General features: G+C 40.9%; 1 protein-coding gene across 1 annotated transcript; it reads right to left on the bottom strand.

The window, feature by feature from the left end:
- Positions 1–212: 212 nt before the first annotated feature.
- LOC135701610 (lysyl oxidase homolog 2B-like) lies at positions 213–25868 on the bottom strand. Its single transcript, XM_065222451.1, has 6 exons — positions 25429–25868; positions 2102–2248; positions 1764–2020; positions 1032–1573; positions 797–954; positions 213–649 (listed from the first exon to the last, which is right to left on the bottom strand). The coding sequence occupies exons 1-6, from the start codon at positions 25634–25636 to the stop codon at positions 432–434; spliced, it is 1530 nt and encodes a 509-aa protein (XP_065078523.1). The 5' UTR covers positions 25637–25868; the 3' UTR covers positions 213–431.
- Positions 25869–26402: the final 534 nt, after the last annotated feature.

Below are 26402 nucleotides of genomic sequence, written 5' to 3'. Positions count from 1 at the left end.
AATGTTTAAAACTATTTAGCTATTTGACCTTCAGGATCCGCTAAAAGGCACCCATTTATTATCAGCACCACTTATCACACTGAACCACTATCCCCGCTGGTAAAATGTGGTTTAACAAACCATTTAATTACCACAAGCTTATTTCTTCCATTTTCAGCATAATTGCTTCATGCTTTCACGCCCTTCTCCCCACCCTGGACATATTCCCTCACTATTAGCAGAGGTTCCACGCTTCGCTTCGTAATTAGTTCCTTGTCCCTAACTTTGTTGTCTATCCAAAACCCCCCCGGGGGACATCACAATGGAAAACCAGAAATTTCACCACCCACAACTAATTTCAAACTCAATTAAACTTAATAGAGGCACAGCAACACTGTTTAATGTACGTTTATTTTCCTTTCCGTTCCGTGTAGCAATCTTTCGCATTCGCCCTAGGGCCGCGTAATTTTACAGTCAAACGCCCGGGCGTAGGTTTCCGTGTAGAGCAAGCTACAGACGGCCGCATTGTTATCGAAGCCCATCTCCGGTACCTTGAACTCGGGATTGATCGCCACCCGGAGGGTGTAGAGGCCAAAGTCCAGCTCGCTGATGTCCACCCACTGGCAGTCGATGTTGTGGCGGTAGATGTCCGCGCAGTTCACCGAGATGCCTTAAATTGGTAAATCGGAGCATTATTCAACAGTTTAAAGTCACTTTAAGGGAGCATCCATTCAATACAGCACACAAATGTGTTATTTTCCATAAATTTTGCGTGACGGTCTGAAGGCATTGTCCCATTAAAGTGTTAAACACTCACCTTGGTCTCCATAGTTGGCACAAGCATATTTGGGTTCCGTTCCCGGAAGGCACTGGTTGTCTTCCAAGCAAAAGGACGCCTTATGACCCTCGGCCACCTTCACCCCTTGCGCGTTGTAAATATCGAACGTAGCAAACACCTCCATGCTGTGGTAGTGCCTGGAGGACCGAAGAAAAAAAAAAGCCGAAAATCAGAATAAGCAACCCCACATTTGCCCCATAAATCACACCCTTACATATGACACAGATGCCACTCCCACAGATGCTTCGGAATGTGAGGTCGGAAATCCGCCGTCCCGGTATTCAACACCCGGGCAGTAAATTTCATCAACCGTCTCGTCTCCAGGTGCCAATTCGGATTGTCCCGTTGAATGTCGTAAGCCTGCGAAGCGACGCAGTTTTCCTCCATGGCGCACTGCAGCAAATACATCAATCGATCCTCCAGATGAAGCGATTGTTCCATTTCCACATGGTCAAAGGCCAAATCGGCCATTGTTTCCACGCAAGTTACCGCTGCCACGTGTGTCCCCCGCTCGCTGCAGCTGCTGTGCCATCCGACTTCATGGTGCAAGCACTCCCCCAGGTTGGTCTCATTACCGTAGCATTCCGTTCCACTGAGCAGGATCTCAGTTCGGTTCGATCCACCGAAAAAATCCGTCTGAATGGCATCATTTGCATAACCCAACCCGAGCTGCCGGCACACCACGTTGCCCTCCAACAGTGACCATCCGTCAGCGCAAATTGTTCCCCAAGCGGTGCCACTGTCAGCGAAGCGAATCTGGAATATAAGGGGGGTAGGAAGGCGAATGAGATTGATTGTTATGTTTACCTACGAAATGCTATATGTGAGAGGGACCACCAAAAAGTGCTCTTGTGGACAAAAACACCGGTAGAGCTTAATTACTGACATTTGTACCGGCGATTCATCAACGGAAACTAATTGTTCTAACCCCCGAACCACACCATACCTCCACTCTTCCTTCGTTGGGAATCCTTCCTCCGGCCAGCCGCATCTCCAGATCCTTCATCAACGGAATCTTTTTCGGTTTAAACTCCTCCGGGATAGGCTTAGCCGTCGTGCTCGATCCAGCACCATCAGCATCCTTGCAGATGACTCCGGCCGATTCGCTTGCCTCGCAATCGCTGTGACCCCACCCGTCGAAGTGGCAATGGGCCAGTTCCGTTTCCTTGCCGCCGCAGAACAGATTATCCATCCAAAACTTTCCTTTGTGGGATGGAACGAATTTTGAAATTACTACCGGGAAAAGCGTATTGAAGCAAACGCCGGCGGATGATAGATACTCACGCTTCGCCTTGCCAAAGTGTCCACTGTGCGTTGCCTTTACGTGGCCGGGGTAACCGAGCTGCTGGCAGACTACCTGCGCTTCGGTCGAGTCCCACTCGTCATCGCACACCGAGCCCCATTTGCCGTCGTGGAAGATTTCCACGTTACCTGGAATTGGTGGAATGTCAATCGTTAGTAGGAGATTTGTGAAATTCCGTGCAATTGATATTTGTTCGCTATGTTTTATTTCGCAAGAACTCTCTATCTATAGAATTTTCCCATCATTTGATGTATGGTTTGAAGAAATGTCAGCAATGAGAAGTACGTTTGATCGGATTGGTCATTAGGCAGAAGTATTAATCCGTTTAAAAAATAAGCAGTTCTTTCGAAAGATACTGTTCTTTTGATTTTTGAAGCGTTAGAAAAAAGGGTCTTCTGCAAAGTTGTTCCTTACAGTTAAGCCCTCATTTTGGTGTCAATTAATGCTAGGGTGGTTCTTATTGGCATTGAAATTGAAAAAAAAAATTACTTTTATATTTGCAGAAAAATATTTATGCATTCTTAGGCAAAGTTGAAACTGAGCAACTTTGTAAAATTTCTACTTTCTATATAGAAGTTGCACACTGCCGTACTATTAACTCTATACTATAATTTCCTCATCTATCGTATAAAATCTCCATTTTAAACCTGCTATTTACCGTTAAGCATCTCCAACTATTTGAATCGTTTCTTTCACGCATTTAGTTATATAAACATGATTAGTCAAAGTAATTATGCGAAGTTTCATGGAATTCTGAGAGGCAAAACCTGAAATTCGTTTACATTTTCTCATCGAAGCGGGTCTTCTTCCTTTCCGGTTCTGCTTAAACTCAAATATTGCCACAAAAGCCGCCGACTTTTCCGCCAAGACCTCCCTTGGCGAAGGGAACAGAGTCCTCCGCACGGCCGCCGACATCGACCTCCCCCAGTGGCTAAAGTCCATTGGCATGGAGAGAAAAGTTGACACTCTTCACGAATCCAATTGGACAATCGGATCAAGAACCGCCTCAAAGCAGGGGATGCATCCGTGATTCTGCGCAGATTGGACGCCGAGTTACTTGGGTCCAACTATGCCGACCACGTACACCGGTACACCGACGGCTCCCGATCGATAAACGGAGTAGATATCGGGATTTCCGGAGACGGTACTAGTCTTCTCCACAGTGCTTGGTTTTCTCGGCCGAGGCTGCAGCGATCTTCCGTGCCGACGCCAGCCAACAAACCGATACTTATCTTAACCGACTCACACAGCGTCGTTCAAGCGATCACCTCGGAAGCACCAAAACACCCATGGATTCCCGGCCACTGCGGAGTGCTAGGTAACGAGTCTGCTGATCACCTTGCCGGAGCCGGGACTTCGGGTCCCAGACTCACCGACAAGGTACCCCTACAGGACGTCAGACGGTGGATCATGCGGACCATTCGAGCGGCATGGGAGGCCGAGTGGTTCCGCAACAGAACTGCCTTCATCCGGAAAGTCAACCTGGATCAACGCGTGATTTCGCGGCTTCGGGCACACCAAACTCTACTATAACTATGGTGGCCTGCCGTCCTGCAGAAGCTGCATCATCTGTGGGGTACCCCTACACCGTCGAACACATCCTGTGCAACTACCCGGAGTTTCAAAATCTTCGGGAGTCGTTCTGCCTAACTTCCAGCATCAGGGATCTGCTCGGGAATGATACTCCGGCCTCGGCAGCACTAGTAACTTTAGTTTCGTTAAGTCTCTTTGGATTTATCGGATATTACACGGGTAATTTGTTTCCTATTCAGAACTCACTTTATTCGCGTTTTCATCCCGTACACCAAACCATCCTTCTTCCTCCTCATCCCTCTCTCCTCCTCCATACCCCCTTGGGCGTGTTGTCAAAACCCTCATCTACATCCTCTCCCTAACCGTGCTGCCAGATCCTACAACCCCACCTTTTGTTTCTTGAATGTAATATGGCACATAGTCCTTGAATTTTGTGGGTTCACATCGTTTGCGTTTGGAAGTCTCTTCTTGAGGCATAGCTGAACTGGAACCACGCAACAAATCATCTTCTAAAGCCCTCTTCAATGTCCTGTTCGCCAGCTGCTCCAGATCATCTTCTGAAGTTGAAACCTCCGCCTCGATGTCAGCAACCTGGTCGCCACTGCCTGTAATCTTCCTCAAATGGGTAACATTACGACGGAATTCCTTTCCTGAGGTTGACGACCGGACGGTTGTGTCAGATCCCCTTTTTCTTACAACTTCAAACTCTTCCGGGGAAAAAACTGCTTCCAACTTGTGGTCTTTCTTCATTCTCTTTAAGAAGACACGGTCACCTTCTTGGATGCTACTGGATTGAGCATGACGTTTTTCATCTGAATATACCTTTCCCTTCTTTTTCTGAAGACTTCGAAATCTCACTCGCAAATTGTGGACCGTTGTCTGCCGTACGCCGTACCTGCTGAACATCTCACGAAGACGTCCGATGGTGTCACTAGAGTCTGTAGATGTCATTTCACACACTTCCAAATATCGGCTGTAGCTATCTACTACAACGAGCAGGTGCTGACCTTCGGGAAGTGGTCCAAGATATTCAATTTCTATGTCTCCCAAGGACCAGAAGGTAGGTCTTTTCGGAGCATTAATTCTGGAGTTGTCACCAACACACATTCACGACAGTTTTTCACATAAGTTTCAACGTCAGCATCTAGTTTAGGCCACCATACTGCGGTTCGGAGAAAAGACTTCATCATTTTCATTCCAGGATGGCCATCATGAGCAATGTCCATCACCTGCTGGCGCAACCCGGTTGAATCACTATGCGATCACATCGTAGAAGAACTCCGCATACGTCACAAAGCTCTGCGGAAATAATACGATAAGCAGTGGGTAATAAGTCTACCGAGTTAGCTTTCAGACATTTGAAAATATTCATGATTTCTGTATCTACTCGTGTTCTGCAAAGCAGCTCTTCCCAATAAACAGCGACAGTTTCTGCATCTACTGCAGCAATATGCCGAACAACAATCTCTTCAGCTGAATCGAAAGGTTCTATAGTGGTGCAGGATAGGCGCGACAAACCATCAGCAGCATTCTCATCACCACGAATATGAACAACAGAATAATCGAGCACTGAAGTCTAATATCGTTTTCGTTGTTGCGGTGTAGCTACACCGGTGCTACACTACCGTACCCCGAAATATTTTAGGGTGTAGATATAGGATGCACCTTTGTTTACCAACAAATCATGTTGAGCTGTCAAAGACTCGCACATATTCCTGCTTACACTACACCGGTGCTACATCGCAAAAACGAAAACGACCTTTCGATTCTGGGACAAGCGCGAGATCGAGGCGTAAACACTAATATAGAGACTTACAATCCGTGAGTAGTTCAAATCTTCTTCCTAGAACTGAAATTTCTCAACCGTCCAGACCAATTCCAGGGCCTCCTTTTCCGTGTGACCGTAGCGTTTTTCTGTTTCTGTTGAAGATTTTGACACAAAGCTAATAACCCTTTGTTGTCCGTAATCATCGATCTGTACCAGCATCGCTCCGAGCCCAGCTGAGCTGGCATCGGCAATCACTGCTGTCCTATGGGCCAAGATTCTTAACATCTGCCATAGCTTTCTTTATCGCTAGAAAAGACTTTTCGTGTCGTGGTTCCCAAACAAACGTCATACCCTTCCTGATCAGCTCTCTTATGTCGTTTTCGGTTTTGCAATGTAGCTACACCGGTGCTACACCGCCGAACACCGAAAATTGTTTAGGGTGTAGCTATCGGTTGCACCTTTGTTTACAAACAAATGGTGATGAGCTGTCAATGACTCGCGCTAATTGCTGCTTACACTATACCGGTGTATTGTAGTAAAAACGAAAACGACATAAGTGGTTCATCAAGGGTTGCTAGGTTGGGTATACACCGACAAACCGACATGGATGACCATAGCAAAAACAATAACATTCCTGTCCAAAGCACACTACTGACATCTGGCTCCGTGTTCGCGGGTTACATTTACATAGCTAAGCCATGAACCCGCTTGCAAAAGTTATGAATTAGTTCGTGCCTGATCTATTCTAGGGAAATTATTTTTATCTAGATCAAAAAATCCTATGGTTTTGACAGTTCGGTGGGGTATATACAAGTAGTTTGCGAGTCCTAAGAAACTACGAACATCACTTTCACACGCAGGTGGACGAAAAGCCATAACTGCTAATACCTTTGTATCGGATGGTGCTATGCCTGATCTAGTAATTTTATTACTGAGAAACTCCACTTCTTCTACCCTAAAGTGACATTTGTCACGATTGAGCTGCACGCCTCTTTCGAGATACCAATGTGTACCATCGCATCTGCATAGAATTTCATCGATCACTTTTTGAGAATCTCCGGTGCCGTTTCTAGACCGAATCTTTTAAATCTAAATAAACCCTTGTCCGTAATGAATGTGAGAATATCGCGAGAATGTACAGAAACCATAACTTGAAGAAAATAATCTTTTATATCTAACTTACTCCATACCGCTCCGCTACCGATCCTCGCAAGAATCTGATCAATTACCGGCATTGGGTGACGTTCTCGCAAAACAGCTTGATTTACTCGCCGAAGATCTACGCACAACTGAAGCCCGCCGTTAGTTTGAGCAACGACCACAAACGGGCAGACCCATGTAGTGGGACCAGTTTTTGGCTTGATGATGTCACGGTTCAACATGTCCTCTAGCTTACGGTTGACTTCTGCTTCAAGAGGTATCGGCAACCTCCTAACGGGTTGCCCAACGGGTTTCGCGTCCGGTTGCATGTGCATATGAACTTCGATGTCTTTGATTGAAGCAAACGGTTCGATATCCTGGATATGGTTGAGATTGCTACCGACTTTCAGCAGTTGCAACTGTTTTGCCGTCCCGTCCCAATAGACAAGTTTGTCCTTTCTCAACAACGTAGAATTGTGCTACAGCCGTTCTATTGTCGACTCTTATTTCAGCAGTAAATTTTCCTCAAACAACCAAAGGTTTATTGCTCCCATAAGAGAGAAACGTGCGGTCCGAATTCCTTGTGGAGTTCGCAATCAGAATGCCAGTCTGTTTTAGATGCTCCCAAGTCTCCAAGGTCACAAAGGTTCCACGAATATCAGACAAGCTAGGACCAGAGATCTTCAGACAGATCAGAGAGTTTAAGGGCAGTCCCAATAGCTTTGGAGGCTGACTAAAAGTAAATTGGTACGCCCCTCGCGAACCGCTAGCACGCCTCTAGTGTTGGGAATCGAAAATCTTTGACAGTGGTTTGTTTACACTTCTATAGAGAACAACTGGTGCAAGATTGATCAAAGTAGTCGATTGCGTTCATAAGCGCCCATTACATATGTCAATATATTGACAAACATCGTATTGTCAATTTTCCTTACAATATAATCAATATATAAATATTGACAACATTAATGACAATACACTAAAGCGTTTGTTACACAGGTCAATATATTGACAATAAATTGACATACTGACAATATTATTGAAAGATAAAATTGATGACGATGGTTTGATGACGAGTATTGTTGAAAACTGATTTTCATTTCACTTTCTCAATATTCTTCCCCTACCCAAGAGGAGGGAGAACGTACGTCATTTAGACTGACTCACAATGCACCTTCACGCATGCAGTGTTGGCATTTTGTTTAAATCTTCGTGTGTGATATAAAATGGATATCAAACTAATTAAAAAAGTATCTTTTTACAGTCGCCAATCACTACCAGGCTTCGTCTATATCGATGTTCATTTTCTACAAAATCACAATCATGTAATTTTGTTTTTTTTTACTTTAAAATAAAATAAATACTATCTGCGTTTCACATGCCTATACGTAACGCAAATTCAATAATATATGCAAGTTCTTCCTTTAGGAATGTTTACCAAAACATCAGCATAATAGTTTATTTATGGGAAACTGCATACCATGAACGTGCGTTATTCAACACGAGTGGTAATTCCACGCAGTCGACAATCGATTTCCTTCAATTCCATTAATTTGTTATCATGTTGTCCTGTGTATTTTCTGTGTCTTGTCAAAAAGTTACAACATTTGATATTGGCGTTGACGGAACCGTCGAGAAATCATCTCTTCTAACAAACATTGACAGTTTCTTATTGGAACTTTCAGTGGAGTGAAAGGATAGTACCAACTAGAAATACTCAGAGGGTGTGATAGGCGGAGAAAACAAAATACAATACGGCAGCAAGGATTTGTTCCTAAATTATCTTGCAACCCTAGCTAGAAGCTAGCATTTCAAATTACTTTTATTTTTGATTCGATTTACATGCAAAATAATAATTGATTGCATCGCAATATTTTGCACATTTCCTGGTGCCATTCATTAACCAACGAAGATCATTTTGTATTGTTTTTGGTTCCAAAACCTAGTTGAATTTGAGAAGCACACAAAACATTAAGGGGATTGAATTTCTGTTCGATTGCAATACTTTCAAATTTATTCTAGAAAGAAAAAGAAATCCTCGGAAAAATTCTAATAGGAATGTTCGATTGGCTCAGATTTTGACAGTTCATTTGGCTCAAAACATTCTCTCCGCCCATCTCTTCCTCTCTGTATTTCTAGTACCAACCAATTCAACAATTTTGAAATTTATTACGAAATTGTACGGACCTATTTAAAACCGTTCAATGATAATGTGTCGATTTTATTGATTTCTTACGAGTGATGGTAATTTGAAATTTTACCGACTCAGGTTATCCGAATTCAGTGTGTAGTTAGTATTTTCCACACTCAAAAAATAAATCACATTTCCAATGGAAAATATCCATTAGAATTTCACTTAACTTTCATGTGATCTCATAATTGGGAATCGCATCACAAAATCACATGAACCTTATGTGTCCAATGAAGTTTATGTGATTTGTCATATACAATTCATGTGATCGTATGAACGTTATTTGAATTTCAGATAAAAATCATTAATTTTGTTATTGGAAAAATATCATGTGCGTTTCCAATGGAAACTATATGAAAACTTTTTTCAGTGCATAGGTCCAGTAACGACGTTTCTCTTTTGACCCGCTAATCCATGTTTCTTGTGTGGGGAAATTAAGACAAGTAATATTGACTTTATTACATTGAGGTTAAAAGGCTTCAAACGTATTGCCATTGATGTTGTGAATATTCGTATATTGATGATATTGATAGAATTGACTGTTTTTTTTGTCAATATATTCTGAGTATTGACAAAGTGAAATGAAAATCAGCTTTTCGTCAATACTTGTCATCAATCATCTTCATCAATATCACCTTTTCAATAATATTGTCAGTATGTCAATTTATTGTCAATATATTGACATGTGTAATGGGCGCTATAAATAACGTCAAATGAAACTCGAAAGAAGAAAAAATATTGTGCAAAAACACCTGAAAATCCGAAGTGGTCCGGTTCCAAGCTGGCTGAAGTGCTAAAGATGCCGAAAACAACAGTTTGTCGAGTGCTCAAAACCTACAAAAAAAAACCCTGGAAAGGAATCAGCGGACCTAAGAAAAAACTGGAACCAGGGATCGTCAGCTGCGCAGCAAGGTGTTGAGGTGCGTTAAACCCAACCCCGGTCTTTTGATCCGACATGTGGCGAGAAGGTACAACGCCAACTTTCAAACGGTGCCGAACATCTTTGCCAGGGAAGGATACAAGTCGTACAAAGCCAGTAAACATCCGAACCAACACATGCAGAATTCCGTGGCCAAAAAGCGTACAAGGCTCTTGTACGACCGTGTTTTGACGAAACACAAGGGCTGGACTTTGATCGATGACGAAACATACGTCAAACTCGATTTTAATCAGCTTCCCGGTCAAAATTTTACATCGCGACTGAACGTGGGTATGTGCCGGGAAAATTCAAATTCGTGTTTGCCGACAAGTTCTCGAAGAAGGCCATGATTTGGCAAGCGATTTGCAGTTGTGGCCTGAAAACGGAACCATTCGTCACATCCTCGAACATAGGGGCAAAGTCATCTTTTGGCCCAATTTGGCCAGCTGCCACTACTCCAACGTAGTTCTGGAGTAGTATGCTGCCAACAAGATCGATATTGTCCCCAAGCTAATGAATCCTCCAAATTGCCCGGAATTTCGACCAATCGAAAAATACTGGGCAACTTCAAAGCAGCGACTTCGACGAAGCGGTGGGGCAGTCAAGGACATCCAGCAAATGCGGGCAAAATGGAAGCAATGCGCTGATTCCGTGTCCGTTTCCACTGTGCGGGCGCTGATGGGCTCCATCAAGAGGAAGGTTCGAGATTTCGTTCAAACTGGAGAAATGTAGCCATCTAATGCTGTAACTTTGAAGTTTTAATAAAAGTACTGTAAAGGAACCATTAATGGACTTTTTTAAATTGTTGAATCACGAATTACAGGTATTTTTGTGCGTACCAGTTTACTTTTAGTCAGCCTTTAGGTAAGACCAGAATGTCGGGGAAGTTGAATTATCTGTAACGGTTAGTTTCGATAAATTATGGACAGCTCCATGAGTTCCAGGAAAATTTCGATAAATTTTAAGAGTTCTGGGTATTTCAGTGCATTCCAGGGAACTGTTGAGAAATCAAACGATGCTGGTGGTGTAGTGGTATGCGTAATTACCTCTCACCCCAGCAGGCTTAGGTTCAATCCCAGTTAGCATCGCCGGGATGTTCTGAGGCTAGCTGGTAAATAACTCATCTCTGATCACAGGGAACTAAAGCCGTTGGTCCCCGGTTTATGAGTTGATGGGTCGATAGGTAGGCTCCAGGTGTGGGAGATGCCAGCACGGAAAACGAACAAATGAGTTCATTGTACATCAACGAATACGCGTCTGTTGGTGTTCACCACTGCTTAATTATCCAACCCAAAATTGTCAATATCAGAAACGATCCTCAAAAGCAAAATAATCATAGTTGAAGATGCTAATTTCAAATAACAGACTGTAGTGGTAATTTTTATACGATAGATGGAGTAGATGAAAGCATAGAGTTGATAGTTCCGTTAGAGTACGGCAGTGTGAAGATTGTATATAGATATTAGAGAAGCGAGCTAGGACAACTTTTAAGGAAGGTACAAATCGGTTTTTTCATCTCTCTTTACCAAGCTCCCCCTTTGGAGAGGGATGGTGAGGGGTGCCCCCCCCCCGCCACCACTGGCAAAAAGAGATGAAAACCGACCCGCTCAAGTACCAACTGTGTGTTTGAAACAGTTCTACCGATTTTTTACCGCACTTCAGTTGTTATTTGAAGGAAGGCATCCAGTCGTAGGTTTGGAAATTGCAACTATTGTTTACCCCTACCACGATATGTGCTCCTGTCATCGTCGACTTGACGATCTCGAGGGGACACGGGTGGGGTAGGTGCTGCTACTGTACCTTTCGACCATTGACAGTAATTGATGGTATGCTCCCATCACACTGCCGTACTCTAACGGAACTATCAACTCTATGCTTTCATCTACTCCATCTATCGTATAAAAATTACCACTACAGTCTGTTATTTGAAATTAGCATCTTCAACAATGTAAATCGTTGACTTCACGTAGAAGTAATACTAAAAACATATAGTCAAAGTAAAATAATCATATTCATTTTAGGCAAAATGATTATTTTGAATATTATCGAGAGTCTAAAGCCTCGATATTATCATCAATTCAGCACGAGGCAATAATTTTCTATCAATCTGTGTATAAAAACCAACACAACACGTTCTACAGCACTATATTTGGGAAATGTGAAAATAATCATTTTGCATTTGATCCTCAAAATCATCTCCACCAAGATGAAGATAAATATTAATATTGACAACAACACAGGCGATAATAAACATCCAGCCACAAATGAACCAAAACAAATGTTGGCTTCGATACTCAGAGGTTGCCTTGACCAAGAGAAAAACAGTTGAACTCGCATCACGGTTTTCGAAAGATTCCCTTTCTTTTCACTTGGCAACAGAGGACTTTTACATCAACTTCAAATGACTTCTAGCGAGAAAAAAATAGCGGCTGTAGTAAATCATTATATCAGTAATTTTGTCAAATTATCTTATCAAAAAATAGTAGAAATTCTCATTACTGATCATTACCAAACGTATCCCATGACAATTTAATGCTCAGTGCGTGATTATGATAATTTTTTCAATTATATTTTATATTTTATTGCATTACCTTTCGTGGATCTTTCATAGCATCGTAATGTTTGTTTTCTTTGCACGATTGGTAGATCTTTCATAGCATCGTAATGTTTGTTTTCTTTGCACAGATTGGTTTGACAGTTCAATAGGTAGACTTGGCTTCACTCTTGGCGTGACTCTTTATACACCGACTCTAGTATTTATGTCAAAATTCAACTTCACAAAGGTAGTTGGTCTATCTGTTAAGGTTGTCTTCATTTTCAGCTAAGTTGAGTGTAACAGCACTGCTTTTGATTTTGATTTTTAACAGCACTGCTTTTGAGAATTTATTTATATCACTCCAAGCCTCCAATTGTGAGCCTGTGCCATAGCTGGTAAATAACTTCATGTGACAATGAGAAAGCGGGCCCTCCCACTATCACGAGACGAAACTACCTATCATGAGCGTCCTTGACATTTTCCAATGATCAAGCACTGATGAAGTCATGATAATAATCCTCATACATTGCTAACTGATTCAGATTAATTAGGGCAAGCAACAGTATGCAATCGGTAGAGTGAACACATTTTTAAGATGTCTGCGGTACAAGTAACAATAATATCAATAATTGAGCTAGTAATTGCGACGTTCACAACACTGTTATGTTCTGTCATGACCAAAAATCGATGAGATTTTGAAGATCCGATGATAGTGACAAAAGTATCTCTGTCAAAATCACGTTGGATATTTAATTGAAAATGGCATTTGGTTGTGAATCACAACTTGTGATCCACCATACAAACTTGACCCACCCTACTGTACACCTTGGGATAGACGGATATCGATACATGTAATATTTGTGCGGATTTCGGTCAGCACAGTTCATTCGGTATACAATTCACCACTTAAACACATTAATTAAATACTTATGATAATCATTCATCTCCTTTGAAAAATAAAACCATGCCAGTAGACGTAAAATCCATGGAATATATCGCCAAATACCACAAAAAACCAACATAGCGAATGCCTTAGCACCACTCACTCTCCATAACTCGCACTAAACGAATGAAGCGTAAAAAAATAAAGAAGATCCACAATTGTATTCCTAATCCCAAACTTATCTCGTTTCGCTTTCCTCGATTGGATCTGCGTCCCGATTCGAACATATCGAACACATCCCGTTAGGTTGAGCACCAACGAAGCGTAAGATCCGCCCTTGTCTGGGAGGAAAGAAAACGATAAAATCCAATTTTCTCCCCGAACCCGAATATACCATTTTTCACATGTTCGCATCCTTCGCTCCTGGTTATATAGACAGTTTCCTTTTTTATTTATTCTTTTGGGTATTCAGCAAAAACAGGTCCTCTCCTAACTAGATAAAGTAGAGCAAAAAGTAAGCCATCATCAATCAAATTCAATTCTCTGTAAAGGCACAGTCATTGGGTGCCTGGGAAAAAGAATTGACAATCGTTAGTGGAAAACTGGAAACAGAAAGTCAGCCGCTCCACCCCATCGATTGAAAGCTCATCTCAGTCAATAGTTTTCGATAAGAAACGGTGGGACTGTTGCCATTCTCCTGTGAGTCACTTTGGATCATAGCGGTTATTATGGAGGGTAGGCTCGGCTATAATCGCTATATTTATAGTCTGGCGGATAGAATTTCAGGAATTTAGCTGTCAAAAGTGTGAAACCACTCGAGCGGTTCTGAATGTTGCAGTGGAAGTATTGTGATCGTGCCGTGATTTCTTTTACTCATTTGACAAAGTTTTATTAATTTCAGGACAATTCCAGGATCATCATCAGCAAAGTTTTCATGGACAGGCTGAGGGATAATAAGGGATGTTCCGAGAACTTTTTGTAAAATTTCGAACACTTCAGGGAACCTTCCAAAACTTCATGATTGGAAAAGGGAAACTGCAGGAATATCAAGAAATCTTCAGAGAAATCCAGAGCACTTGCGGAAAATTGGAGAGACTATAAAGAAGTTCCAAGTAACTCAGAGAAGCTAGGTCTGGAGATCTTCAGGAATGCTCAGAGATGTTATGAGCAGTCCCAATAAATTCAGGATAAACCAGACTTTCAAGAAAGTTAAATGATCTGTAAAGGTTAGTTACGATAAATTCAGTGTAGCTTAATGAACTTCAGGGAAATTGTGAGAAACTACCGGGAATTTTGAAGAAGTCCAGAGAACTTCTGAGATCGGTTAGAAAACTTTGGAAACTTTTTAGAAATGCATAGATTTTCAGGAACGTTCCATTCATTTCAGGATAATACCAAGAACTTCAGGAAAGTTGCGAGAACTTCAGGATAATTTTGAAAAGATCTGAGTCTCGAGAAGCTCAGGGAAAACCACAATTAAGTTCAGAGATCTTCAGATTAGTTCAGAGAACTTCATAGAAGTTTTTAAGAGATTTTCAGGCAGTCTCATTATTGTCAGGGATATTCCGAGAACTCCAAAGCAGTTTCTCAAACAATTTTATGAACTTTCAAGAATCTCCGATGAAAGTCTCCTTAATAAAGATATAAAAAAAAAAGAATCTCCGAGAAATTATGGAACGTTCCGAGAATTTCATAAATGTTCCAAAAACTTTAGACGCCTCCAGAGAACTTCAAGGAAGTTAGAGATTGGAAGCTAAAATCCATGTTGATGCTCAAAAAGCTAAAATTACGGGAGCTTCAGGATAGATCAAAGTACCTCAGGGCAGCTTTATTAACTTCAGGAAAATTAAGGCGACTTTATTGTAGTTCATAAATCTTTAAGACAGTTCAAATAACTTCACGGAAGCACCGAAAACTTCAGAAAAGTCCAGACTTTCGAGGAGGTTTAAGGATCTTGAACAATTAAATACTGTAGTCGAAAAAAATGCAACACTTTCTGTTGGTCCATACCTCTTTCGATATTCGGCAGTGGAGATGATCTGCCGACTCCACCACTGATTGGGAAATACCGGTTGGCTTAGTACCGCCAGTGTGTTGCTGTTGATGGCGAAACCCGTTTTCCGCTCGCATCAAGAGCAATACGTGAGGACGTCTATATGGACGACGTAATCACTGGCACGGATGAGTTAGACGGAGCTATATCCCTCAGATCCCAACTAACGGAGATGATGGAATGCGGTGGTTTCAAGCTCAGGAAATGGTCCTGCAATATTCCCGCAGTTTTGGAAGGCGTGCCTACGGAGAATCTGGCTATTCCCGATAATACCGGAATCAACTTGGATCCCAACCAGTCTGTCAAAACGTTGGATATTATCAAAATATTGATGCAGCACCTGCGGACGTTAGAGGACAGGAACGGCAACCGATTGGATTGGGATCAACCAGTACCACCAACGGAGAGTGAGAGCTGGCGGAAATTTCACAGAATGCTTCCACTTCTCAATCAGATTCGCGTCGACCGCTGTGTTATTATACCCAACGCTACAGCTGTGGAGATGCACTGCTTTTCGGATGCATCTGAAAAGGCGTATGGTGGTTGCGTCTACATTCGAAGTCAATGCCAATGCACAGTGGTCCAGAATATAGATTTAGGTGGAATGATATGTTTTGAGCCTGAAATTGAAACTTTAGACTAAAAGTCTCTTGTACAAAGTTGTTCCTTATAGTTAGGCCCTCATTTTTATGACAATGAATTTTAGGGTGGTTCCTATTATCATTAAAATCAAAAATCTAACTTTTTTGTTTGAATAAATTAAGATATACATTGTTGAGCAAAGTTATAGCTGAGCTAATTTCAAGCAACTTTGCTCAAAGAAACTTTTTTGTATCTCTTAAATTGGCCGATTTAGAGCTATTTTCTTGAATTGAGTTAGGGTGGCTCTTAAAAAAAACAGTTGTTTTGCTCTAGTTTTCTTATTTCGAATTTGTCAGCAAAGGTGTCTTCAAATAACTTTTAGATCTTGAGAAGGCGCAAATTGTTGCTGCAAAAGGTATGTTATTTTTTAAACTCTTTTAAATCAATTTGAAATTATTCATATTTTTACTATTTTTGGGTATATTTTTTTTATTAGAAGAGATACAGGCAACAAATTGAGCTACATTCGTCTTTAAGAGTTTTAAAAGTCTCTACAAGATACCTTTCATGATAAATTTCAAATAAACAAGTTATTGGCAAAAGTTGGATTTCATAGGACCACCTTAATGACAAATTTAAATAAAATGTGCTAGTACATTTGTTTCAATATTTGGACATAGTGTCTTGGACTTGGAAGAAGTTCTTGTTCTTAAAAATTCCCTTCTTTTAGTGTTTGCAAACGTCAGGGTGGTCCTCAAATAAGGGAATTTTTAAAACTAACTTTTTTTTCTACAAAATAAAAACATGTGTTATTTAAAAAAGTTGTAGCTAAGTTAATTGCAAGCAACTTTGTCGAAGAAATTTTTTTCTATCTCTTAACGTTCTCATTTTATAGTAATTTTTCGGAGTTGACTTAGGGTGTTCCTGGAAAAAATAGTTTTTTAGCACTAACTTTTTTATTTGAAATTTCTCATGAAAGTCCCCCTCTAAAGACTTTTAAAACTCTTTAAGACAAATGTTTTATAGCTGGATTTGTTGCCTGTATATCTTCTAATAAAAAAGATATACTCAAAAATAGTAAAAAATACGAATTAATTCAAATTGATTTTAGACGAGTTTAAAAGATAACATACCTCTAATTTTTCATATTATTGAAAATAACAAACACCCTTTCAAATGCCGTGAAAAAAATTTTTTTTTTGTTTGCCCCAACCAGAGATATTAATATTTGAAAAGTGCATATTTTTAGTATAAAAACGTCAATAACTCTTGATCGGCGAAAGATATTGACTAGCTTTGTGCGTAAAAAATTTGCGCCTTCTCAAGATCTAAAAGTTATTTGAAGACACCTTAGCTGAGAAATTCGAAATAAGAAAACTAGAGCAAAACAACTGTTTTTTTAAGAGCCACCCTAACTCAATTCAAGAAAATAACTCTAAATCGGTCAGAAACAAAAAAGTTTCTTCCAGCAAAGTTGCTTGAAATTAGCTCAGCTATAACTTTGCCGAAGAATGTATACTTTAATTTATTCAAACAAAAAAGTTAGATTTTTGATTTTAATGATAATAGGAACCACCCTAGAATTCATTGTCATGAAAATGAGGCCCTAACTATAAGGAACAACTTTGTACAAGAGAATTTTAGTCTAAAGTTTCAATTTCAGGCTCAAAACATATCGTTCCACCTAAATCTGCATTCTGGACCACTGTGAATGGAACAGTGAAGGTACGACTTCTATCGTCCCGATCAAAGGTAGCACCACTCCGAAGTCAGTCAATACCAAGGCTTGAACTATGCGGTGCCTTACTCTTGTCCCAACTGTACGACAAGGTCAAGACCTCGACAAGGCTATCAGTTCCAACTTACTTTTAGACGGATTCGACATGTGTGTTGCGTTGGATTAATTCTTCTCCCGCAACATGGTCCACTTTCGTTGCCAATAGAGTGGCGAAAATCCAAGGTTCAACCGATAGATGGAAATGGAAGCACGTACCCGGAAAGGACAATCCAGCAGATCTTATATCCCGTGGATTGTCGCCCGAAGACATTGTCCACAACGCTTTTTGGTGGGAAGGACCGAATTGGTTAAAGGCAGATCCAAGGGAGTGGCCTAATGGAACTACAAAAGAGCCGGAAGCAGGAGAGGAAGAGAGGCGTCGCACAGCTGTTGCTTGAACAGTGTCACCTATTGAAACGTTCAACAATATGTACCTCAGTAAATTCGATTCGTATTCAGATCTGATTCGACGAACAGCATACTGGTTGCGTCTAATAAAAACTGCTACGAGTCCCAAGAAATGAGCGTTCTAAGAACGGATTCTTAGCCACTATGGAGTAAAGAGCTGCTGGGTATACTAAAGTGCGCAACGTGCAGAAAGAAGTCTTTCCCGAAGAATATAAGGTGCTAACAAAAGGGGAATCAGTATACAGGAAGTCACCGCTGAGGTGGTTTCACCCGTACGTATGCAAGGACGGACTAATAAGAGTAGGGGGACGTGTGAAGAACTCCGATGAACTAGAAAGTACCAAACATCCGGCGGTATGCCCCGCATGCCACCAGTTAACCCGTATTATAGTGACACATTGTCATGAGCGGCTGTTACATGTCGGGCCCCAACTACTATTGGGAGTGATTCGACTACAATTTTGGCCTCTTGGTGGGAGGAAAGTAGCCAGAGAAGTAGTACATCGTTGGCTGACATGCTACCGTACCAAACCGTCCACAGTCCAGCAATGCATGGGAGAGCTACCATCATCTCGTGTTACAGTATCACGACCATTCACAAAAACAGACGTGGACTACTTTGGCTATGTACCAAGGCAGTACACTTTTGTGTTTAACTTTTTAATTCATAGGTAAAAATTGATGGAATTTTGAGTAAAACTAGTTTAGAGTGTGATGTTTACATGTGCAAAATCTCGTCACAATCTGTCAAGTGGTTGATGACTTCCAAGCAAGAACCCGCATAATCAAAAACTGTTCATAAAGTGGTACTTAATATACAAATGACTAATCCCGAATAGTTATTATGAGAGTTAACCTTCATGTATGCTTGTATTGTATACTCTTCTCAATTACAAATGATAAAAAATGTTATTACGCAACGTATTGTTAAAATACAGCATGTCTTCCAATAGTTTTTTGTTATGTTCTCTTTGTGGAAATACTGATACGAAAAACATTAAAAATTCCCCATTGAACCATCATACAAATGATTATGGTGTGTTAAAAAATCCAAATACAATAATTAATTGTCTTCCACTGAACAACATAGATCAAGATTGCACACATACCGATATCTATTGAATCCTAGCATGATGATAGGATGATTAGTGGAATAATTTGTGTATGTATGTATTAGTGACCGATTGGGAACTTGGTTTTCGGTCCTGTCAATTCACCGTCATGTGGATTACAAAATCCAGAGGAGTTTGATGGAAATCAAATCTGTTTGTTAGTGTTTAATTTAATTAAAATAATTTACTAATTTCAACAGTTATTTTTTTTTAAGGGTTGGCGACTTCCGGAAAGATTATTCCAGGCTTATAAAGGAACCCACATGGTAAATACAGATTTTTCCCAAGCTTATATTTGTCTGATTCAATTGTTTTCTTTATAGTTGCTGTAATTTCCATTACCGGAATACACCGCCACTTCACTCCGGGGGTTTATCTTTGCAGCTTTTGCTGCCAATCCTGAACAGTCTATATTAACTATAAAATCAATTTTCCGCAATGTTGATGCTGCCATTACTGGATGGCAACTATGTGAACCTTGGCCCCGATGGCCAGTTCATTGGACTGCGCTCGTCATTCGAACAAAAGTGTTGGTGGTACGAGCTGTTGATGTTGATTAGCGTACGGAAAGTGATGTTAGGAAGCGGTGTAGGTAATATTTTGTATTAGACAAAGCCCCGGATGAACGCCGGAAATGTAAAGTGGTCTGTGTCTGGTTCGGGGTAAAATTAGTAATATCAACTGGCGTCTGTCCGTTGTTGGTTCCTGCATGAGTGTAATTTGTAAACAAGGTATGAAATTGTGTAATTTGTGAAAAAGATCTGATGATTGATGAACCAACCACGATGTGCTTAATCGATTTAATAAAGTTTCTTTTAATCCAGCAAATGTTTTACTCCTATTTCAGTTTGAAGAAATTTATCCACATATTTAGTAAATTATAAAACAATAACAAGTATGAAAACAATACAGCGGCATCGTTTAACTATCACTGAAAGATAAAGCATATAATATTACCTACAGAAAGTGGATTACACCAACCTTCTCCCATAACATATTGCATAAAAATTTGTTCGAAAAAATCAATGTTTTAGTATGGTAACTATACCTAACCACCTATTCACCACATGGTACATTTGCTTGTAACAATATACGGTATCATGAAAACGATTTATGGTATGTTGCGTATATAGTTTTTCAAATGATCATGCGAATCATTTTGGTATAGATTCTAATCGTTAAATATGATACCAGAAATCCCTCGTTCATGGTTTGCAATTATGCGGGAAGTGCTTCGACAAAAAAAAATATAGGAGCGGTCGTGGAAAATCCAGGCCAGTCCCATAGGTGGATCACGAAACAGTTTAGAATCGACAATTCGACCGCGTCCCGTGTGGTAAAATCGTTTAAGCAGACACAGACGAAGTAAAGCGAAGACGACCGACCCCGTGAACGCAAGGAAGGTGAGGGATTACTTCAAGCGCAAACCGAACCTTCCGATTCGGGACGTGGCCAAGAAGGTAAATTCTCCCGTCTGGTTCGTCCAGTAGACAATGAAGCAGACCAGACTCCATGTCTTCAAGGTAAGGAAGGCGCCTAACCGAACCGATAAACTGAATATGGTGGCAAAACCCCGCGCTAGGAAGCTGTACCGCAAGTGGTTGGTGCAGCCGAAATGCATCTTAATATCCCGTTCACATTACAGCCTATATCACGTAATAGACAGCCTTGCAATGAGCACTCATACATAGGATTTCCAGTGAAAACTAGATGTATGAGTGCTTATTGCAAGATAGCGTGTAATACGTGATATACGCTGTAATGTGAACGGGGTATAACCATAGAGGTAACTCTAAGACTAGTAGGTCCCGAAGAAACGTGTTCAACTTTTTGGCTCAGCTATGGTACTATCTTCGGTCCCAAGCTGCACCCCTCGAAACATTGGAAAATCCACGAACCCCTCATTTTATCTGTCAAACTTTCATATCGAATCAAAACAAACATAGTGTAGTACTGAAATTTATAGTAGAATGGGATACGTTAATCGATTTGCTTGGGACCAATAGACTAGTAAAGTAGTGAGCCAATTTAAAATCGATAGTTTCGTATTGATTGTTGGTATAACCATAGAGGTAACTCTAAGACCAGCAGGTCCCGAAGAAACGTGCTCAACTTTTTGGCTCAGCTATGGTACTATCTTCGGTCCCAAGCTAATCGATGCACCCCTCGAAACATAGGAAAATCCACGAACCCCTCATTTTATCTGTCAAACTTTCATAGCGAATCAAAACAAACATCAAGTTTGCGATAGCAAAACATAGCTATTTCTAGATGAATTTCAAAAAGTATGGTACCTCTAGAATTCCTAGGGTCTGTAGATTAGTTTGATAGTTAAAATATTGAAAATAGGGTTGTCTACTTTTTATAAAAATGTGAAGAGAGTCGTTACACGTTTTTTTAAAGGTGTATTTATGGGTTTTGCAAGTGGTTTAAGATCTATAATTTAGATTATTGGACAAAAATGTTCATAATTAGCCAGAATACAGTCATGGTTCCTGCATATGGATCCAGGAGACAGTGGAACGGTCCTCGAAAGATCCGGAACAGCTGTAAAAGTGGTCAATCCACAAACCTGATCCTAGAGCTCCGTGTTTTTTTCGAAAACATTAGGAACTGTGGTATAAGAAAGAATGTGGGTCGTGACATAAACATGGACCTGGATGGCCATGTGACGGTCTTCCGGAAGATCCGGAACATTCGTAAAAGTTGTCAATTTATGAAACTGATCTTAGAGCTGCGCAGTTTTTGAAAAACAATAGGAACTGTGATGATAGAATGAATTTAGGGACGTGACATAAACATGGACTCTGATGGCTATGGGACCGTCCTCCGGAAGATCCGGAACATCCGTAAAAGTAGACAATCCACAAAACTGATCCTAGAGCTCCATGTTTTTTTTTTTAAACATTAGGAACTGTGATATAAGATAGCATTTGGGGTCGTTACATAAACATGAACCAGATTGTCATCGGACGGTCCTCTGGAAGATCCGGAACATCAGTAAAAGTAATCAATCTATGAAACTGATGCTAGAGCTCTGCGGTTTTTCGAAACTACTTCACACTGTCATATATAAATTAATTGGGGGTTGTAACATAAACATGTACCAGAAGGCCATCGGACCTCCGGAAGTTCTGGAACATCCGTAAAATGGTCAATCCATAAAACTGATCCTAACTGTGTTATAAGCAATAATTTGGGGTCCTAACATAAGCATGGGCCCGAATGACCATGGGACCGTTCTCCGGAAGATCCGAAAAAGTGGTCCATCCATGAAGGTCACCCCAAACTGGCGCGTTTTTTACGCCGCGTCAGCGGTAGTGAATAAATCGCGTTAACCGCGGTAGCGAAAGTCGCGTGGGTACACACACCGGAGCGTCGTAGCGATCGTGAGCAAGTAGAGGTGCTTTTGCTAGTTTCTTTACAAGCAGAGGAAAATGCGTTGAAGTATTTTGGCAATTTCCTTAATTTTAGTGAAATTTGTTTACAGTTTTGTTTGATATTAAAGATTTCTCACCACTGGTGATCACGGAAGTTCATGTAATTTTAAGGAAAGTTTGTCAATCTTTAGGAAAAAATTACAAAACTTAACTTCCCCTGGAATGCATATCATCAGAAAAATTTGCAGATCTTCAGGAAATTTCATAGACAGAACATCACGGAAGTCGCATAACTTCAGAGAAATTTGCAGAAATTGAAAAATTCGTAGATATTCAAAAACTTTGCAGAATTTCAAAGGGGTTCACAGAACTTCAGAAATGTTGATAGATCATCAGAGAAATTTGCAAAACATAAGGGAAGCTCACAGAACTTCAGGAAAGTTTGTAGATCATCAAAGAAATTCAAGTTGAAGATTGAAAAACATATCTTCCGAGGAATTTGTGAAAGTTCAAGGAAGTTCATAGAATATCAAGGAATTTCGTAGAACTTCAGGGAAATGTGAAAAACTTCATACCTGTAGTGTGTGGAGCTGTTGAATATTTCCAGAAGAATGATCATACTGAAGTCTTGGGTGTTTACGATAATTTCTGATAATGCTGGTATCTTTTTAGATTTTTTCGAAGAACTTTGCCCTCTCGGACAGTCTATTGAGTTCGCTCTTTAGTATTCTCCCGATATTCCAGAAGAATTATCTCAGGAAAAAAATAGTTCGGCTAAATGCTTCTCCGGAACACACCTTTGAATTCATTTGTCATACTACTAAAAATGCAATCGTGGGTGGTCAACTATCCTCACAAATACCTTCGATTCCTCCTCCGGAAGCTTCTTTAAAGCACAGTGAGTTTATCGCAAATTTACCGATCTTTGTACAAGTTGAGCGAATTCTAAGTAGAGCAAGGAATTTTATAGAAGCTCTTGGTACTACATAGAAGCTCTACTAGCATTTGAAGAATTTCGGGGGTATTCAGGGAGGTTTGTAGATGGAAATATTGAAGAAATTCCAATTTCAGTCTGAGATCTTGATCAAATTTCATGGAGAAGTAAATTAAATTTGCAAGTTCAGACATCTTTGAAAAAAATAGTTTCGAACCAATTCTATTAAAGTTTCCGTTTTTGCCATTTTTTTATCGCCTGAAAATCACTTTCGGTACAAAAACCGTGCTTCTTCGGCGGCAAAAACGCTGCAGACAGCGAATCGAAAGCGAACGCAAAGGAAACGCTGCCAAAACGCGCGATTAGCGTCAACTTACCGCGTTGGTTTGAGCGCTTCTGTAAGCCGCCATGCATTTAAAACGCGGCGAATTTTCCGCCGCGAATTATTCGCTGCCGCCGCGTTAAAAACGCGCCAGTTTGGGGGGACCTTGATACGGATTCTAGAGCTCCACGGTTTTTTTTTTCGAAAGCATTTCGAACTGAGATATATGAATGAATTTGGGTCGTGACATAAACATCCAAGTGGCCGGAAGAGCCGTAAAAGCAGTAGATCCGGAACAAACCTAAATTGGTAAATCTATGAAACTGATCCTAGAACTCTGCAGTTCCATTTTTAACACTTTGAACTGTGATATAAGAAAGAATTTTGGGTCGTGACTTAAACATGGTTTCAGATGTCCGTCTTCTGAAAGATCCTGAACATCCGTAAAAGTGGTGAATCCATGAAACGATGGATGTTCAGGAAGTGTTCCGAGTGTTTTCGAAAAAACCGCGGAGCTCTAAGATCAGTTTCATAGATTTACTAATTTTACGAATGCTCCGAATCTTCCGAATGATGGTTTCATAGCCATCCGGTTCATGTTTATGTCACGATCCCAAATTATTTCTTATATCCCGTTCCACGTGTTTTCGAAAAAAAAAACTGCTTTGCTCTAGGATCAGTTTTGTGGATGGACCACTTTTACGGATGTTTCGGATCTTCCGGACGACCGTTTCGTTGACTCCTTGATCCATATGTACGAACCATGACTGTATTCTGGCTAATTATGAACATTTGTGCCCATTAATCTAAATTATAGCCCTTAAGCCACTTGCAGAACCCATAAACACACCTTTAAACAAAAAAAAGTGTAACGACTCTTTTCGCATTAAAAAAAGTAGATGACTCTATTTCCAACATTTTTACGTACAAAATAATCTACAGACCCTAGGAAGTCTTGAGATACCACCATTTTTGAAATTTTTCAATAAATCGCTAAGTTATGCCATTGCAAACTCGCCGTTACACGCTTTTTGGAGGCATCGTATTCGGAGTGTTAATGGACAAGACGTACATTAAAGCGGACGCCAAGCAGATCCCGGCCTGGAGTTTTTTGTCGGCAAGTCCCGCCTCGATGTTTCCGGAAGAAGAAGGTCAACAAATTTGACAAGAAGTACTTAGTGTGACTTTGCTCGGGTTGCCGGTCACACTATAAATACGATATGGTGGAAACAACATTAGTAATCAAGCGACGTTTTGACACCTGGCAGGGCATCGTTGGAGAAGAAATTAGGAAAGGTTGACGATAACCTGCGAACAGATGGTCGATCAAGAAAATAAACGGAAACACTGTTCTCATTGCACCTTTTTCACATTCACAACGCATCTTCACATTAACAGGAATCCATCCGGTCTGTTTCATCGGTTCTTCGAACCAAAGAGGATAAAAGGCTTACTTTTCAGCGTAAAGCCCTTTTAGTATCCAATTTATGTCCCAGTTTAACGGAAAAAAAGAGGACAGCAAATCCGGAATTTGATTCCCCACATCACCCGAAATAATCGGAACCGGACAAAGCGGTAAAGCCATTGACATTTCATCGACGAAAACGAGTTTCGACTGCTGTTACTTCTATCACCTCGCTCGGTCCAAGAAATGCGAAAATTTTCCCAGAAGGTGGACCTCCCCTGCATATGCAGCAGAGCGAACAAATGCCAACAAATATCAGACATGATGCCTGCTGAGAAAATAACACCACACTTAATGACCGGACTCACCCTCGAAATCACCTCGACCGCCCACCAGCTTGATGGCTCCTTCCTCCTTCTTTAGCTTTTTCAGATACTTCTGGACCAGATTCTCCCGGTGCAGCCGTGCCTGCTCGAGCGCGGATTCCTGCAGCGCTTGGGACACCGGCACCAGACAGACGATAACGATGACGAGGGTCGCCAACAACCACCCCCATCGAACACCGACGAACTTCATAATCTACACCTTTGATGCCTTCGGCGGTAATTGAAATAAAACACTCTCACGCTGAATCACCCGCACAATGAATTTGCAGCATTTAATTTCAGTGCAATTAATCACGCCTAATTTGTTTCTTTGGTTTAAAAATACCGCGCAAAATTTATCGCTTTCAACAAAAATTATGCATTCTATTTTTTCGCGGTGGCCGTCACAGTTTCGTTCCGATGATGATGATGATGAGATCTTGGTCGATCGGCGCTCGCGAAGCAACTGCCAACCGATCTTCGGCCGGCAGCCGAAGAAAGCATTCTCCTAGAATTTGATTGTTTACTAAAAAAAAAGAAGTGTAGCTTGACCCCCGCGAGCAGCGATCGAGCGTTATTTGGATGATGCTGATGAAGATGCGGAGACAAGTTCAGCAGTAACTGTGTCACAGGCACGCAGACGCGGTTTAATCAGCCCGACCGTCATCATGGTCAATTGGTTAGCGCAGCAAAACAAATCGACGGCCAAGCGATGCTAATCGGAAGAAGCACGCGGTCGCTAGTTTCGCGTGTAGTCGATTTATGTTTTTTTGTGAATCAATTAACGATTTTTCAGCTCGATGCGGCCGTTGAAGATCGTAGGGTTGAATTCTAAAAAGAAAAAGACGAGAAAGTTGGAGAAACTATAGAAAGAAATAAGGAGAATGTGGTATTAAATGGAGACGCAAGGTAGCTCACATCGACACAGCGGATGGAGTTAAATAGCTAGCTTTTCGTTCTATGGATATCAAGAACGT

This window comes from Ochlerotatus camptorhynchus, unplaced genomic scaffold (assembly GCF_037179485.1).
Source record: "Ochlerotatus camptorhynchus isolate MF236.1 unplaced genomic scaffold, CSIRO-AGI_Acam_v1.1 ptg000170l, whole genome shotgun sequence".
NCBI lineage: Eukaryota > Metazoa > Arthropoda > Insecta > Diptera > Culicidae > Ochlerotatus > Ochlerotatus camptorhynchus.
Note: the sequence above shows the minus strand (reverse complement) of the source record. Positions and strands in the feature narration are given on the sequence as shown.